The sequence below is a fragment of the Dendropsophus ebraccatus genome, chromosome 6, assembly GCF_027789765.1.
Source record: "Dendropsophus ebraccatus isolate aDenEbr1 chromosome 6, aDenEbr1.pat, whole genome shotgun sequence".
NCBI classification, from domain to species: Eukaryota; Metazoa; Chordata; class Amphibia; order Anura; family Hylidae; genus Dendropsophus; species Dendropsophus ebraccatus.
The window spans coordinates 76,663,805-76,682,002 of NC_091459.1; the positions used below are offsets into that span (position 1 = coordinate 76,663,805).

General features: G+C 43.9%; 1 protein-coding gene across 4 annotated transcripts in view; it reads left to right on the forward strand.

Annotated features, from left to right (window-relative positions):
* Window positions 1-18,198, forward strand: part of PLD1 (phospholipase D1) — a 135,223-nt gene that overhangs the window by 104,815 nt on the left and 12,210 nt on the right. For all 4 annotated transcript variants that reach the window (XM_069975187.1, XM_069975186.1, XM_069975185.1 and 1 more), the window contains 3 exons: window positions 3,591-3,704; window positions 4,979-5,028; window positions 8,030-8,164. In XM_069975187.1, the coding sequence (XP_069831288.1) occupies window positions 3,591-3,704; window positions 4,979-5,028; window positions 8,030-8,164 (299 nt within the window). The remainder of the gene's footprint in view (window positions 1-3,590; window positions 3,705-4,978; window positions 5,029-8,029; window positions 8,165-18,198) is intronic.

Here is an 18,198-nt window from a genome sequence, read left to right on the forward strand (position 1 = left end):
CCCCTCCATAGGCTTACAATGGAGAGAGCAGAACCCGTCTTCACTGGCTTCTCTGTAATGAAGACGTGTTTGCCTGGTAATGCACCGATAAGAAGTCAGGGGGGGAGGCTGGGAAATTGCTTCTTGAGTACAGAAGGAGGTTTTTTTTGGCTGATGAAACCTATTACAGAGTTTCTTAAAATCGCTTATACTACTGATTTCTGCAATAAAAAAAAAACATGACAGTTGTTACGCTTTAAATTTAGTTTTTGCACTTTTGCTTTTTCCCTCCTCATGTTTAAAATGTGCTTGCATTTTTTTTATTAACTTACAAACCCACATGAGTTCTTATTTTTGTGACACCAATTGTACTTTGCAATGATGGACTTAATTTTCCCCAAAAAATATCATTTCAAGGGTTTTATGTTTACTCCTATGGTAAAACTGCCATGTTATCTATGTTAACTAAGTCAGTATGATTACAGCAATGACTGCTTTTAAAAAAATTTAAACCTTTAAAAAAAAAAAAAAAAAAAAGCTAAATGTGTTTAAAATTGCTCTATTACCACCACTTATTTTTTGGTCTATGGGGCTTCATGAAGCATAATTTTTTTGTGCCATGATCTGTTCTTTCTATCAGTAGCTTTCTTGCATATATGCATTTTTTAAATAACTTTTCATTACAATTTTTCTGGTTTTTATGTGACCAAAAATTGTCAGTTTTGCGCTTTGGTGCGTTGTTGCACTTACGCTGTTTACTGTGCGAGATCAGGAATGCAATAATGTAACCCCTGGACAACCCTGGATATACTAGTACGCCAGGACAGGGCTCCAGATGGCGACCGAAATGGTGGCCAATGCGACTGACATCTTGCAAATGGCGCCCAGATTTATTAATCTGGGCGCCATTTGCGACTGGCCCCGGCGGCGGCGCGCTGTCTCTTTAAGGACAATGACCGCCTTCAGCACGCTGCACCGAAGCGTGTCCCCACACACTGGGGACACGCTTCTCCAGTGACGTCATCCAGCACGTCCGTCATTCATTGGATGGACGGCCCCAGAGGCGCCACACTCCTCCAGCGCCTCTCTCCCTCCTCTCCTCACCCGGCGGTTCTTCAAGTTCACCCCAGCGGCACCAAGCTTAGATTGTGGGTGAGTACAACCGGAGGGACGGCAGGGGTGGCGGCCGGCCAGTAATGTGTGTGGGGGGACCGCGGCCTGGGCGGGGGATTGGTAGTGTGTCTGTTGTGATGGCGGCCAGGTGCGGTAGTCAGTGCGTGTGGGGTGCGAGGGGGGGGGGGGTATGTATAGACTGCACAGTACCACTACCCTCAGTGTCTGTATATATAGACTGCACAGTACCACTTCCCTCAGTGTGTATGTATAGACTGCACATTACCACTTCCCTCAGTGTCTGTATATATAGACTGCACAGTACCACTTCCCTCAGTGTGTATGTATAGACTGCACAGTACCACTTCCCTCAGTGTCTGTATGTATATACACTGCACAGTACCACTTCCCTCAGTGTCTGTATGTATATACACTGCACAGTACCACTTCCCTCAGTGTCTGTATGTATATACACTGCACAGTACCACTTCCCTCAGTGTCTGTATGTATATACACTGCACAGTACCACTTCCCTCAGTGTCTGTATGTATATACACTGCACAGTACCACTTCCCTCAGTGTCTGTATGTATATACACTGCACAGTACCACTTCCCTCAGTGTCTGTATGTATATACACTGCACAGTACCACTTCCCTCAGTGTCTGTATGTATATACACTGCACAGTACCACTTCCCTCAGTGTCTGTATGTATATACACTGCACAGTACCACTTCCCTCAGTGTCTGTATGTATATACACTGCACAGTACCACTTCCCTCAGTGTCTGTATGTATATACACTGCACAGTACCACTTCCCATATACATTGCCACAGGGGCTATATGTCATCGGCTGCCGGGGCTAGCTATATATATATATATATATATATATATATATATATATGGAACACACCGGCAGCAGGGGGGTATATGGTTGTCAAGTTGCAAGTTTCCATGTTGAACGTTTTCAAACTAAGAAAAGAAAGGATCTAAAGGAGGAGGATGCTGCCGTGGCCTCTGCACACAGTAAGTCCCATTTAACATAACATTAATTTTACATGTTTTAAAATGTTGGAGACCAAATATTCTATTTGGCGCCTAAATTTTTCAGGTTAGGAGCCAATGGCTCCTAGGTAAATTTTTTAGTCTGGAGCCCTGCAGGACCGCTTGTCACCAGACGACCCTGGGCATACCGGTATGTCCAGACTGCATTAAGCACTATGAGGCAAGCTTGGGAGCGGAGCTCGCTTCATGGCGAGTTAGGGCCAGCTGCTATCTGCAGCTGGGGCCTCACTGATAATGACAGGCTGCAGGCTCTCAGACTTAAAATGCTACTGTCCTGATCTCTTAGAGATCAATGCAGTATATAAATCGATGAGATCAGTGCTCCATTGCTATGGACTGCTGGAGCAGCCCAGAGCAATGGAGCACCCAGCCGGGATCAGTGTCATTGCGATTTTGTCACATGGGGACTGTCCACTAGACACCAGGGATGTGGCTTTTCAAAGTATTTAAATGCAGCTGTCAGATTTGACAGCTGCATTTAAATGCTTAATTTTCTGGTGCGGTGAATGGCCTCCATCGGCTTATAGCGGCGCACTCTGGCTCCCCTGGTGTGACCCCTCTCTGAACCTCCTCCTAGCAGCGCCATGACGCTTAATGGGACGCTAAGGTGTCCTCTATGTGCGGTTCCCTGCAACAATCCATGCTGCTGATTCGATTATATACCTGTATAAAACTGTCTTTTTTCTGCTTCACAAAATCGCTTTATTTCATCAGTGGACAGTGTCACCTATGTGGGGCTTCAGTCAGGAAATGTGGGCCACCTGTTTTGCAGCCCCGCCTATATGACACTGTCCCCGGTGAAATGAAGCGAGAGTACGGGGGTGACAGTATCACTTTATAGACATTAGACATAAAGTAGTTGTAAGCCATGTTTACACAATGTTTTTTTTATTATTTTAACGGCTGTTGTTGCAGGAAAAAACAAATAATTTTTTTTTCTAAGGAATCCTGGCCAGAGTGTATACACTCCAGTCGGGATTCAATGTGGCTGCACTCGAAACTGATGTGTCAGTTTTGTGCGTCGGCTATTCATTGAATGTGCAGACAGTATAACAGTGCAGACAATATAAAGTCCAGCTCCGGACGCACTTTATATTGTCTGCAATGGTTAATTGGAACTCCAATTCAAAAGAAGTACCGGCTGGGTTGAACTTCACAGACAGCGTCTGTTCTGTGACATGACCGTGTCACAGAACAGCCGCTGTCTTACAGCATGTGAACGTAGCCTTAAAATGTATTTATTTTTTTTTCTATGTAATCGCGTATTGCTTGGTAAATTGTGAAAGAAACTATGTTGTCCCTTGTAACACTCAAATCTACCATTTCAAAATGAATCACTTAGAAAGCAAACATTTAACTGAGACAGTTTGTTAGGATGTACAAGTAAATAGTCATGGGAAGGTAATGTACAATGTTCTTTTTTTTTTTAAAGGGAAAACAAGAGGTACCGAGTGTTTGTGATCACTCCGCTGCTCCCAGGGTTTGAAGGAGACATTTCAACAGGAGGAGGAAATGCATTGCAGGCTGTCATGCACTTCAACTACAGGTAACATTGTGAGAGGCAGCATTTATCTATTGCATTGTAAATTTGAGAAAATTATTTTTGATCTATAAAAATGAGTAAATATATGGCTGACAATAATTGGATTGGTTTAAATTTGTAGAACAAGGGGGGGAAGTGGTAAGCGCCTCTCTCGTTGTATGACAGACTTTATAGGTTTCTATAGAATCAGTCTTCTTCAGTGTGGCGAAAGGCAGTTGTTAAAAAGACACTTATCTTTCGACTTTTTCTATCGATCGGCAGGGCTTTGGACACCCAGACTCCAATCCATAAAAACGTTTGACATGTCTGTCTGATTAATTTTTAAAAGTATTACTAAAAACTTGATGTGTTACCATTAGGTTGACCTCTGATGTGTCTAGATCTTTATGTTGTAGATTCTCTTAAGGCCCTATTCCACCAACAGATCTGACGACAGATTATCTGCCAAAGATTTGAAGCCAAATCCAGGAACAGACTATAAACAGAGAACAGGTCATAAAGGAAAGACTGGATTTCTCCTCTTTTCAAATCCACTCCTGGGTTTGGCTTTTAAATCTTTGGCAGATAATCTGTCGTCAGATCTGTTGGTGGAATAGGGTCTTTAGTATGATGGAAACAATTTACTAAAACTAATACTGTCTATTCTTAAGACCAGTGCTTCTCAGTTCCAGTCCTCATGGCCCACCAACAGGTCATGTTTTGAGGTTATTCTATACAAAGAACAAACGTGATAATACCTGATGTGCTGAGTATAATTATATCACCTGGGAAATCCTGAAAACATGACCTGTTGCTGGCCATGAGGACTTGAGTTGAGAATCACTGTTTTACACACAAACGCAATCCTAGACAGACTACATACAATTGCACCTTATCGGCACACTATGCATAATAAATGGGTCTCAATAGCTGTGCTCCACAATTCTGGTGCAACAACCATACTACATCTGGGCCTCTGTTCTGTTTTCCTGTACATCGATCTGTACTGACTTTTACAGTTTCAGTGCCCCCTTGTGGTCATGTCAGTGTAGCATTCATAGACATAAATATAGCACAAGCTACAGGAAATCTCTATACACATGACAATAGGCAAGATGTTTATGAAAACATTTGAATAGCATTTGTGTACTTGCCTGGCCTCTAGGTTCCGATGCTTGTAACAAAGAATTTTTGTTCCAGAATTGCTGTGTTTTGCTACTTTTACTACTTTTGTTGTATTCTGTGACCACTTCTTTGGCTTTAATCTTTTCTTATTTTTTTCTATAAAAAATGTAAAGAACCATTTGCAGAGGAGAACATTCAATCATTGAACAGCTAAAGGCAGAAAGTAAGTTTAATGTTTTCCAACATACAAAATGAGTGTACCAGTTTAGTAGAGCAGAATTTGCTAAGAGGACACACATTTTTATAAAAGGATCTTCATTTCACTATTGAAATAGCCCAGCACAGAGTCCCATGGCCGGTAACAATCAGTCTTAATGTCACCTGGGCCAATGCCCTTATGGCCGGGAGTGGATAAAGCTTTGGTTCTGGGCATTTAAAGTGTCTGTCGCTTTAGGAAACCTACCAGCTCTAATGATCTGAGGGGGAAAGTGCTTGGCTTGGCGCCTAACTGTGTTCTTCATCTCATTATAGATGGGTTTTATAGTCTTAATGTAGAGTGTGTTCACTGCAGTGAGACAGAAAAGGCAGCAAGCTGAGTAGTAGAGTACTTATCTGAGTGCTTCTCCCAGGTCTGTGTAATTTTTTTTATAGGAGTCTGAACACCCAGACTCCCAACCAGTTTAGAAAAAAAAAAACTTTGACATGCCCAGCAAGCATGCTAAAGGTTTTAAAGTGATGTTGCCCATTTATTTCATGATACTGTGCTTAGAGATGAGGGAAGCGAATCTGGCAAATCAAAATTCTCTGCGAATCAGGTTGTCAATTTGCTTCATTCTGCAAAGTAAATTTCTGCCTACTCATTAAGGAAATTGGCAACAAAAATACAATGATGGCCGCACATGCTCTCTGGAGCATTACTGGGCGGGAGAAAGGGATTAACCATAATCCCTAGCCCCTGTCCAATCAGCTGCAGGCCCATTTGTGATGTCAGCACCTCACCCTCTATATAAAGTGATTAGTTTACGGAGGTGGCCAGTTTGTGTGTGTAGAAGAGAGCAGGATGGCAGCAGAGCAGGGAGAGACTAACAGAGCGATTTAGGGACAGAGAGAAGAGGATAGGAAGGCTGATTGTGGGTGATTGTTTGTTGTAGCTGCCACCAAAGTGTCCAGTTTACAAAGTAACTGGGTGCCTATAGGAATTCACTAGGACCAGTTAAGGCACAGTCTATATTATTCATGCACTGGCACTGTAAACTCTTATTGAGTTATACCAATTTACTGGGATCAGTAAATTGAGCGTGGGCCTTACATAATCAGTAATTGCACTCCTGTCCTGGAGAGAGAAATTTATATTATGCTGCCGATCCACCGATGTCTATGGCGGAATTTAGATGATTGACTGGCTGATATATTTTTGTAACCCCCTAGACGACCCTGGGCGTACCCGTACGTCCAGCGGTCGCTAGGTGAATTCAGAGCGGGGCCGCGCGGCAGCCCCGCTCTGAACTGCCACGGTCCCGGGTGCTGCTTGTAACCCGGGTACTCGGCCCGGTCTGATCGCTGTGCCCGCTGATTAAGTATTCAGATGCAGCTGTCAAAGTTGACAGCTGCATCTGAATCCTAGATTTCCCCACTCCCTGGTGTCTAGTGGGGGGATCGCCCCCCCCGCGGAGGAGCGGTCCCTGCGTCTGGCACCGGCCGGGGTCTGCTCCGTAATGGCATTGATCCCGACTCTGCACTCTGCACCTATATCATTGATCTATGCTTTATTACTATACTGCATAGATCACAATGAGAGATCAGTGTACTTATACTAGAAGTCCCCCAGGGGGACTTCTAGTATAAGTGTTAAAAAAAATAAAATAAAGGTGTTCCCTAATAAAAGTTTGAATCACCCCCCTTTTTCCATGTTATAAATAAAAATAAATAAACAAACATGTTTCATATCGCAGTGTGCATAATCGCCCAAAATTTATCACATTCCTGATCTTGCACGGTAAACTGCATAAGCGCAAAAAAAAAAATCCCAAAGTGCAAAATTGCACATTTTTTTTGTTGCATTAAATCCAGAAAATTTGTAATAAAAAGCGATCAAGGTACCGATAGAACAGATCATGGCGCAAAAAATTACACCTCAAACAGCCCCATAGATTAAAGGATAAAAGCGCTATAAGTATGGGAATAGAGCGATTTTAAGGAACTTATATTTGTTAACAATGGTTTGAATTTTTGACAAGCCATCAGATAAAAGAAAAGTTATACATGTTACATATCGTTGTAATCGAAACGACTTGAGGAACATGTATAACAAGACAGTTTTACCTTAGGGCGAACGGCGTTTAAAAAAAAAAAAGTGTTTTGTTTCTTTTTCAATTTCACCACACATTTAATTTTTTTCCACTTTTGCAGTGTACTTTATGAAAAAAATGCAAAAGTTTTAATTTGCCCAATCCTCTAAGGGTTCAATTGTAATTTTCTGATTTTTGACACACTTAGAACAACATCCTTTAACAAATTCGCCCTTCTGTAATAGTCCCAATGCTATAGCTACTATAGTTTTGGCCCAAAATCTGCAAAGCTCAAGGAATGAATTTCCGGCTGCTTCGTTCCTCTCTAATTGTGCTTAGTAGTGTCTGTGGCTCCTAAGTGGTCAGAATGCATGGGTCCAGATGTGTTCCCAAGGCAGCTAGGAGCTTGGTGATGGCCTTGGTCTGTCACGTCTGCATTCTTGTCATGCCCTGAGGCAGGGCCCAGTAGGTTGATTGTCATTTATACACTGACAGGGACAATTGTGTGACTCAGTCCCTTGTGGGGCTAAAAAAAAAAATCATTAAAATGAATGCCACCAAAGAAAACTTGTCCTGCAAAAAGAAGCCATTATACCCCGGAATATGATAATCTAAAAAAGATAGTTTGTGTTTTTATTGTGTAAAAGTAACTAACCACTAAAATACTATTTTTATAGTTATAGACCCAGAAAATAATCATTTAGAAATGTATTGTGTTGTTTACAATGTATGCGATAAGCAAAACATATAAATATATATAGTGGAGGCAGAAACAGCCAATTATCATAGAAAGTGATATTTATGAATCGTTGGTTTGTTTCTCTGTCTGCCTGCAGGGGGAGCACTTGTTCTGTTCTTGTGCTGAAATGCTCAGTACTATTACTGAATTCTGTCTGTTCAGAAAATGTCTAACCCACAATGTTCTGTTATTTTCAGTTGGGGATAAGTGGCTGAACTACATATCCTTCTGTGGTCTACGGACACATGCAGAACTGGAAGGAAATCTTGTTACTGAACTGATCTATGTCCACAGCAAACTGCTGATAGCCGATGATAACACTGTCATTATTGGTAAGAGCTTGTACACTTATTATATAAGCTGTTGTAAATGTCATTGTGTTAGAGAATTGCTCAACACTTCAAGTTGACTTGCTAAGTGTGTACGTATGTGTGGTCAATGCTATTTGGGAGCTAATTGTAGGGAATATTCCCTTTTTTTTTTTTAATTTAACTTAAAATAATCAAATGCTTATTCTGGAGCTACGGGGAAATTACTACGACAGTTAACCCTTTTACTTTGATTCTGCAATTTTCATGATGCTGTGTTACACTATCGGGCCTTATTACACAAATTTTAAGAGACTTTCACACAGGGTGCTATCTGTGCAATTGACACGAATTACCCTGTGTAAAAGATTGTTCATTGGCTGGTCATATCTTTTGTGTGGCCCCATATGAAGTGCATAGCTGCTTTCCCTTCTCTCATTAGAGTCAAGTCACAAGGCTTTTAACAGGCACCAATTGTCTCTAATATCGGGCTGTGATCTGCCTGTGTAAAGGAGCCTGACTGCTGCTGCATGTACAGAAATTGCCAGAATGACACCCATATACAGAGAAGAAAAAAAAGTGATACTCTAGGTCAGCACTGTCCAAAGAAGCATGCTCAAAAGTCCAAAGTTCAGAAATACATATGTTTATTGTACAAAGGTGATGTGTTTCGGGGTCTTTTATCAGATACAGAAAGTGCATAGCAAACATGGGTAACTTACAGGTTTAAAGGGTTAGTGCTGCGCTAAACAATTATTCAACAAAATAACACACATTACAAAGTTATACAACTTTGTAATGTATGTTATGTATGTGGCCCCCTTTCCCGTGTTTCCCTCCACGCTAGACCCGGAAGTGTGGTGCATTATACTCACCGCATCTTGTGTCTACTTCCGTCCGCCATCTTGGGACAATGACGTAATCTTCGGGAGGCCGGCCGAACTGCTCCATCCGTCCCTCATGCCAGCCCCCCTCTGACGCGTCATAACTGTGCTTAGCCGCGATTCGCTGAGCACAGTTATCCTCAGCCAATCACGGCTCAGCTGGTGATGACGCGGCAGAGGGGGGACGGATGGAGTGGTTCGGCTGGCCTCCCGAAGACCACGTCATTGTCCCAAGATGGCGGACGGGAGTCGACACGAGATCAGGGCCGGCGTTAGGGGGGGGCAAAGAGGGCAGTTGCCCAGGGCCCCCATCCCCCGGGGGCCCCCTGCCCCAGTTACAGTGAGTGTTAGGTGCAGGAGCGCACAGACAGCGTCCTGCAGCCTCTTTCAGTGATCCCTGGCTGCAGCTGATGGCTGCTATCAGGGGTCACACAGAGGCTACAGGACGCTCTGCTCCGGAGTGTGTAGCTTCCCCCTCCCTTCTGTACCATGTGATTTCCTCTCTCTTCCTGGTGTGGAGCTGTCGGGACGATAGAGGAGAGGGCTGCAGTGTAAGGAGCAGAACCTCCTGCTGCTGCTGCCATGGACAAGGACAACTACACCCAGCATGCTGTTAGAGGGGGTAAGTACAGTATACTGTACATGTAGTGTGTGTATGAATACTATGTGTATAATGGATGAATGTAGTGTGTGTTACATGTCCTGTGTGTAGTGTGTGGACTGGATGGTTTGGATTTGTATAATGTGTTTTTATGGATGTGTTAGAGTGTGTGTGTGTGTGTGTGTATATGTATATATATATATATATATATATATATATATATATATATATATATATATATATATATATACACACACACACACACTATATATATTTATTTATATATATATATATATATATATAAATAAATATTAGTGTGTGTATAAGAAGCACTGCTGAATCCAAGTGTTGAGGTGAATAGACTGTGTATAGGAGCTGCAGCCATTCTCTGGTGACCACTGAGGCCGGTGATTGGCTGCAGCTCCTATGTATAGTGTATGATGATGTCACTAAGGCAACACGGTGTATTTTATTGAGAAAAAAATAAGGTGGCAGTCACTGTATGGTGGTAATATTGGTCCGTATATAGTGTATAAAGAGTCATTATGCAGTGGTCAGTCTATGGTGGTAAAATTGGTCTGTATATAGTGTGTATAGAGAGTTATTACCGCCATAGAGTGACCGCCACATAATGACTCTATATATACACTATATACAGACCAATATTACTGCCATAGACTGACCGCCACATAATGCATAATGACTCTATATACACACTATATACAAACCATTATTACCGCCATAGAGGGACCGCCACATGATTTTGGTCTGTATATAGTGTATATAGAGTCATTATGTGGTGATCACTCTCATGGCAGTTATATTGGTCTGTATATAGTGTATATATAGTGTCATTATGCAGTGGTGAGTCTATGGCGGTAATATTGGTCTGTATATAGAGTGTATAGTGTCATTATGCAGTGGTCAGTCTATGGTGGTAAAATTGGTCTGTATATAGTGTATATAGAGTTATTTCCGCCATAGAGTGACCGCTACATAATGACTCTATATATACACTATATACAGACCAATATTACCGCCATAGAGTGACCGCCACATAATGACTCTATATATACACTATATACAGACCAATATTACCGCCATACAGTGACCGCCACATGATATTGGTCTGTATATAGTGTGTATATAGAGTCATGTGGTGATCACACTATGGTGGTAATATTGGTCTGTATATGGTGTGTATATATGGAGTCATTATGTGGTGGTCATGGTGTGTGCTGGTCTGTATATAGAGTCATTATGTGGCGGTCAGTCTATAGCGGTAATATTGGTCTGTATATAGTGTGTATATAGAGTCATTATGCAGTGGTCACTCTATGGCAGTAATATTAGTCTGTATATAGGATCATTATGTGGTGGTCACTCTATGGCAGTAATATTGATCTGTATATAGTATATACAGAGTCATTATGCGGTGGTCAGTCTATGGCGGTAATATTGGTCTGTATATAGAGTTATTAAGCAGTGGTCAGTCTATGGCGGTAATATTGGTCTGTATATAGTGTATATAGAGTTATTAAGCAGTGGTCAGTCTATGGCGGTAATATTGGTCTGTATATAGTGTATATAGAGTTATTATGTGGTGGTCACTCTATGGCAGTAATATTGGTCTGTATATAGTGTATACAGAGTCATTATGTGATGGTCAGTCTATAGTAGTAATATTGCTCTGTATATAGTGTTTATAGAATCATTATGTGGCGGTCATGGTGTGGTGCTAATATTGGCGTGTATATAGTGTCATTATGGGGCGGTCACTTTATGGTGGTAATATTGGCCTATACATAGTATGTTTTCATCAATAACGGTATGGAGGTAATATTTGGTCCTGATATAGTGATTTTTTTATTTTATTTTTTAAAACAATGCATATAGATAGTTTTTGTGTTTACACCACTAGCGGCGGTGCTGACATGTAGCGGCGGTCCCGGCATGTAGCGGCAGTCCCGGCATGTAGCGGCAGTCCCGGCATGTAGCGGCAGTCCTGACATGTAGCGGCAGTCCCGGCATGTAACCTTCTGAATTGACTCAATGTGACTAAGGGCCATAATACACGGAGCAAAATTGTCCTAACCTGGCCGATATCGCTCTGTGTATATAGAGACAACAGTAATCAAATAATAGTTGTCTTTTGGCAAGTGTAAAAATCATTGTCTGCGTATAACATAATAAAGCTGGTACTTACCTGATCACGTTCCCCGATGTCCTCAGGCCTTGTCTGTTTGTTACGGCCAGTGATTGGCTGAATGGCCGATCACTTCAGAGAGAGGACCAGAAGTGAGAGCTGGGACTGGGGGATCCCACAGACAAGGCCTGAGGACACCAGGGAATGTGGTCAGGTAGTATATATCTTCATTGTTCACTATATACAGCAAGGGCTGCACACACATCACTAATGATAGATATATATATATATATATATATATATATATATATATATATATATATATATATATAAAATCTCATCTGGCCCTATCCTCCCCATACACAGGAATGTTCGGCACAGTTGAGCGTTTCTGTGTTCTCTATAGGAGGGGTAAGCCATAGCCAGACAGATCTGATGACGGCTTGTCTCTCTGAGAACAAAGAGGTTGGATGTTGATTTTCCATCAAGCCCAACCCCATATGTCCACTGATATCATGTCAGAGGACTGTACAAAGAGCCCCATTCACCTTACACTGATGGCCGAACCCACCACGAGCAGCAGGTACCACCAAAAAGTGTATGGGAACCTTAAATTGCTGCTACAATATTTCAGTATTTGGGGCCCCACCTTCAACTTTGCCCAGGGCCACATTTAGTCTAAAACCGGCCCTGCACGAGATGCGGTGAGTATAATGCACCACACTTCCGGGTCTAGCGTGGGTGGGGGGAACACGGGGAAGGGGGCCATTCACACACATAACATACATTACAAAGTTGTATAACTTTGTAATGTGTGTTATTTTTTAAATAATTGTTTAACGCCGCACTACCCCTTTAAATTGGTTAAAAAAACCTGCCAAACAGGAGAGCCCCTGGGGTCGGGGGCAGGGTCATGATGTTAAAGTGAAACAATACAAAGATTAGTAAAATATAGAAGCAGCAGAATAAAAAGGATACCATATTAGTAGTTGAACAGCAAGATCGGCTTTTTGGTGTCAATTAGCTGCAGTCTTATTAGAACGCTCCACGGCGAACATGACATTGTGACAACATATAAGCTACCAGAGAAACTGGTTCAATGTGGGGTTTTGTATTGAACTTACTGTCTGCATAATGAAGCAAAAAGAAGCAAGTCGGTAGCGTTGTGACCCGTAGTATGCAAGACCGCTACTATACCATGGCAGAGTTTAAAAGGGGCAAAGTTAAATATATACTCAGTTATTGGCTAAAGCTACACCTCACACTTCCTTCCCAGCCCAATCCCACAATCCCGATTGTGTATAACATCATTAATACATAGAGCCCTCTGTTTTTATTTACTTGCTTCTGTCTTTGGACCAGAAATTACTTCTTAGTGGATAAAGAAAACCAGAATTCAGAAATCTAAAAAAGGATCAAGCATGAATAGTTAAGCCTTAGCTTAATGGTCCCAAATGCTGAGGATGGGTACTAGGTAATAATGTTAGAGGATAATAATAATAATAATAAGACTTTTTTTTGTATAGCACCTACTGATTCCGCAGCACTTAACATAGTTTTGCCAAGTTTGCACCCTGGTGTGGGAGGAAACCAGAGTACCGGAGGAAACTCACACAAACGTGGAGAGAACATAGAAACTCTTTGCAGATGTTAGTGGGATTTGAAGCCAGGACCCCAGTGCTGCAAGGCTGCAGTGCTAACCACTGAGCCAGCGCTACAAAAACATGACCACAACACGACTCTTCAGATGCGGTTTGCAATTAAGCTCCATTCACTTCAATGGAACTGAGCAGCAAAACCCCGACCAAGCTGGAGACAAGAGTCTGGTTGTCTCTGGAAGAAAGTGGCCATGTTTTTGTAGCGCTGGATAACCCCTTTAAGGGTGTGTGCACACTGAGTAATTTTGACGGAAACTCGGTTGCAAAATTTTCAGCTCGCGCCCGCTCGCGGACTGCATCGGACGCGCGCGACTCCATTCTATGCACGGGCAGATTCTTTCATCCGTCCAAAGAATGATCAAGTTCATTCTTTGGACGGAGGGCGGAATCCGCCTGTGGATAGAATGGAGTCTATGACACGGGCGGAGACGCGAGCGGGCGCGAGCTGAGAATTCAGTGACTTGAGTTTTCGTTAAAATTACTCAGTGAGCCTGGAATGGATGTGAGCATATGAATGGTAGTCTGCTACCCCCCCCATGGCTGCTGCTGAAGACAAGGTTACTTTTGCTGGGCAGAGAAGAGCATGTAGGTAGTAATAACATGACAAAAAGCTCATTATATATAGTGTGTTGGTTTGCACTATTGCAGGGGTCCTCAACTGGCGGACCGCGGTCCGAACCCGGACCGCGGAGGCCAGCTGTCCGGACCCCTGGTCAGACCTCCTTACCGCCCCGGATACGGTCCGCCCCAGGACGGTTAGTTGGTCCCGCTCCCCACCTCAATGCCTCCCGCCCTATAGGCGTACTGTTCTTAGATGTCAGTACGCCTGTAGAGCTGGGGGCAGTGTCGGTCTGGCCCCCGGATGATACGCGCTCTGTAGGGATGTCCCGGGGATTCCCAAGCAGAGCGCGCACCACAGACCTCAGAGTACGCCGCCGGCCTGAAGTTCCCAGAAGTATAGGACGGCGGCGTACACTGAGGTCACTGGTGCGCGCTCTGCTGGGGATCCCCGGGACATCCCTACAGAGCACGTATCAGCCGGGGGCCGGACCGACAGGAGAAGAGAGGAAGATGGCGCAGCGGGGGAGCGAGGTGCTAGGTGAGTTGTGGGTTGTTGTTTTTTTTTTTTTTGTCTGGGGGCCATCTATAAGGGGAGAGCGCACAGGGGGGCTATATACTACTGGGGGAGCTCACAGGGGGGCTATATACTACTGGGGGAGCTCACAGGGGGCTATATACTACTGGGGGGAGCTCACAGGGGGGCTATATACTATAGGGGCAGAGCACAGGAGGCTATATACTACATGGGGAGCTCACAGGGGGCTATATACTACAGGGGGTGAGCGCACAGGGGGGCTATATACTACTGGGGGAGCAACAGGGGGCTATATACTACTGGGGGAGAGCGCACAGGGGGGCTATACACTACTGGGGGAGCAACAGGGGACTATATGCTACCAGGGCAGTCACCCCCTTTGTACCTAATATCAAAGGGCTGGTGAGAGATAAAAAATGCCAGTTATCCCGCTAATAAGCAGCAATTCTGTACGTAAATAGCTGAACGTTTGTGAAAAGTAACAAAACACGTTTCCTACTGATGTTCAGCTCGGACCTTCACCTGACAATAGACCTCGGTAAGTGGACCTTCACTAAAAGTTGTTGAGTACCCCTGCACTATTGGTTTGTGTATAATGTCCCCACAGCCTCCTTTCAAGTTGTTGTTTTTTTGTTTTTTAAAGGCACAGCATGTGGACAGCTGAGCCTTTTTTTTTTGGAAGATCTAACCCACGTTTTTTCAATTCCTTACAACACTTTTATAGTTGAAACCTGAACAGAAGTTTTCTACTTTCATTCTCAGTGCCATTTCTGTGCTATTAGCAGTATAGATGAGTGAAGCAGTTTCGTTTTTGCTTCGTACAAGCAAATCTGATCTGCTCTCTTATCCCTCAGTCTGCCGGCAGCCAATTAGCAATTCAATCCTCATCCTAACGCCCCTAGTGCACTGATTCACCCATGCGCAAAGCGCTGCTATACAGAGCAGGTCCCCTTTTCCCGGTGTATTGTATATAAGACTATAGAGTGCACAGAGAGAAAGGGAGTCTGCTCTGTATAGCGCTATGCAGCAGCACTTGATCAGCGCAGGGGATCAGAAACTGCACGACTTAGACAACCTGACACAAATGTTGGTGGCAGCAGAGGGGCCGGTAGTGCCCCTTACTGCTGCCACTCAACTGAAGTGGTTACATAAATTTAAAAACTATACACCTATTTTAATGAAGCTGTCACTGTCGTATTTTTTTTTTTTTTCAGAAATCAATAGTCCAGGTGATTTTAAGAAACTTTGTAATTGGGTTTATTAGCCAAATATGCCATTATCTGCATTTAAAAAGCCTTTTCCCAGGTCCCCCCTCCTCTCCTCTTTTCCATCCACTGCAAAAAATCTGAAAATTGTGACTTGTTGCATGACTCACACTCTGTCTGTTCCTATAGAGAGGTAAGGGGGGGGGGGGGAGGAAGGAGGGAGTTAGCCGGCAGCAGAAAGCAGATAACAGAGGATTACAGGCACGAGCTGGGTGACAGCTGTAATCAGAGGTCAGTGGTGACTGTCAGAGGAGATACAGGGTGAGGTATATGTAGATTAACTCTACCCTTTTTTGGTCTTTTATTTAGCTCTCTCCATAGGAGAAAAATGAAGACAGAAGGGAGAGCTTCAAACTGCTTTTTCATGATAAAAATGCATTTTTCGGCTAATAAACCTAACTACAAAGTTTCTTAAAATCGCATGTACTATTGATTTCTGCAAAAAAAAAAAAATTACGACAGTGACACTTTAACTTAAGACAATGTGTTAAAAAAAAAAAGAGTACTCCTTTTCAACTCCTAGACGACCCATGACATAACAGTACATCATGGCGTCTCTGAGGGGGTACAGAGAGGGCTCACAGTGCTATCAGTGGCCAGGGACCGCACCTCATACCGGTCTGTGCCGACTATTGAACTAATAGATGATGCTGCCAAAATTAACAGTGGCATTTAAATGCCATTCAAATGGCTTAGTGGTTCCCGTGGGAAGCCGATCCATTATACTTTCAACTCAAGGCGACTGCTTCAGATCTTGTCCTGGCTTAAAGGAGAAGTCAGGCGAAAATTTTTATTAAAGTGCTGTATTGCCCCCCAAAAAGGTATACAAATTACCAATATACACTTATTACGGGAAATTCTTATAAAGTGCTTTTTTCCCTGCACTTACTACTGCATCAAGACAAATGGTGATGTCACTTCCTGGATAACCTGGTGATGTCACGACCCGACTCCCAGAGCTGTGCGAGCAGTTTTACCACACAAAAAAATAAGACCCCATGTGGGTCTGTGTGTGAAAAAATGAAAGCACTATGGTCTTTTAAACACGAGGAGGAAAAAACTAAAGTGCGAAAACAAAAATATACCTGGTCATCAAAGGGTTAAATCACATGATCACATTGTAGGGGGACATATACTTGCTATAACGTGGTCTATATACCGTATTTTTCGCTTTATAGGACGCGCCTTTTGATAAGACGCACCCCTGATTTTAGGGGGGAAAAATTGAAAAAAAAATATTTTGCTCATTGTCACAGTTTGGAGATAGCAGCAGTGTGATTGGTGCCAATCCCCCCATATAGTGCCTCACATAGTAGCCAATGCCCCCATATAGTGCCCCACATAGTAGCCAATGCCCCCATATAGTGCCCACATAGTAGCCAATGCCCCCATATAGTGCCCCCCATAGTAGCCAATGCCCTCATATAGTAGCCAATGCCCCCATATAGTGCCCCCCATAGTAGCCAATGCCCCACATAGTAGCCAGTGCCCCCATAGTAGCCAATGCCCCCATAGTAGCCAATGCCCCCATACAGTAGCCAATGCCCCCATACAGTAGCCAATGCCCCCATACAGTAGCCAATGCCCCCATACAGTGCCCCCATAATAGCCAATGCCCCCATAGTAGCCAATGCCCCCATACAGTGCCCCCATTGTAGCCAGTGCCCCCCATAGTAGCAAATGCCCCCATACAGTAGCCAATGCCCCCTGCGACCAGAAAAACAACAAACAGGTTACTCACCTGTCCGCCGACACCAGCAGCTCCTCTCCCGACACTCGGGTCTCCCGTCATCCTCCGGCACAGGCAGTGGGGTACAGAGAGACTGCCTGTGCCAGAAGTGTCCTGCAGCCGCTGCAGAACACTTCCGGGACACAGGCAGCGTCTCTGTTCCCCGCTGCCTGTGCCGGAGGATGACGGGAGACCCGAGTGTCGGGAGAGGAGCTGCTGGTGCTGGCGGACAGGTGAGTAGGACAGCGATCCCCTCTGCCCGCCCAGCCCGCCCCCTCCATCGCCGCTTAGCCGATCAGGAGCCCAGGAAAGTGCTGCTCATTGCACTTTCCCGGGCTTCTGATCGGCTCAGCTGAGCGGCGATAGAAGGGGCGGGCTGGGCGGGCGAGAGGATCACTCTGGGCCGCTCACTATGCATATGCATAGTGAGCGGCAATACAGGGGGCGGGCGGGACGGCTTCCTTGCGGTGCTCAGCACTGCTTGGGAGCCGTCTTCGCTTTATAGGACGCACTTGGTTTTTCCTCCCACTTTGGGAGGAAAAAAAGTGCGTCTTATAAAGCGAAAAATACGGTAGTTGAAATTTTAGATATGTTGGACTTTATGTATGTAGTTATGGCCAATGCTTTATAAACGCCATATCTAAATCCTAGTTACAACTTACCTGGGTGGGTGCTAAAT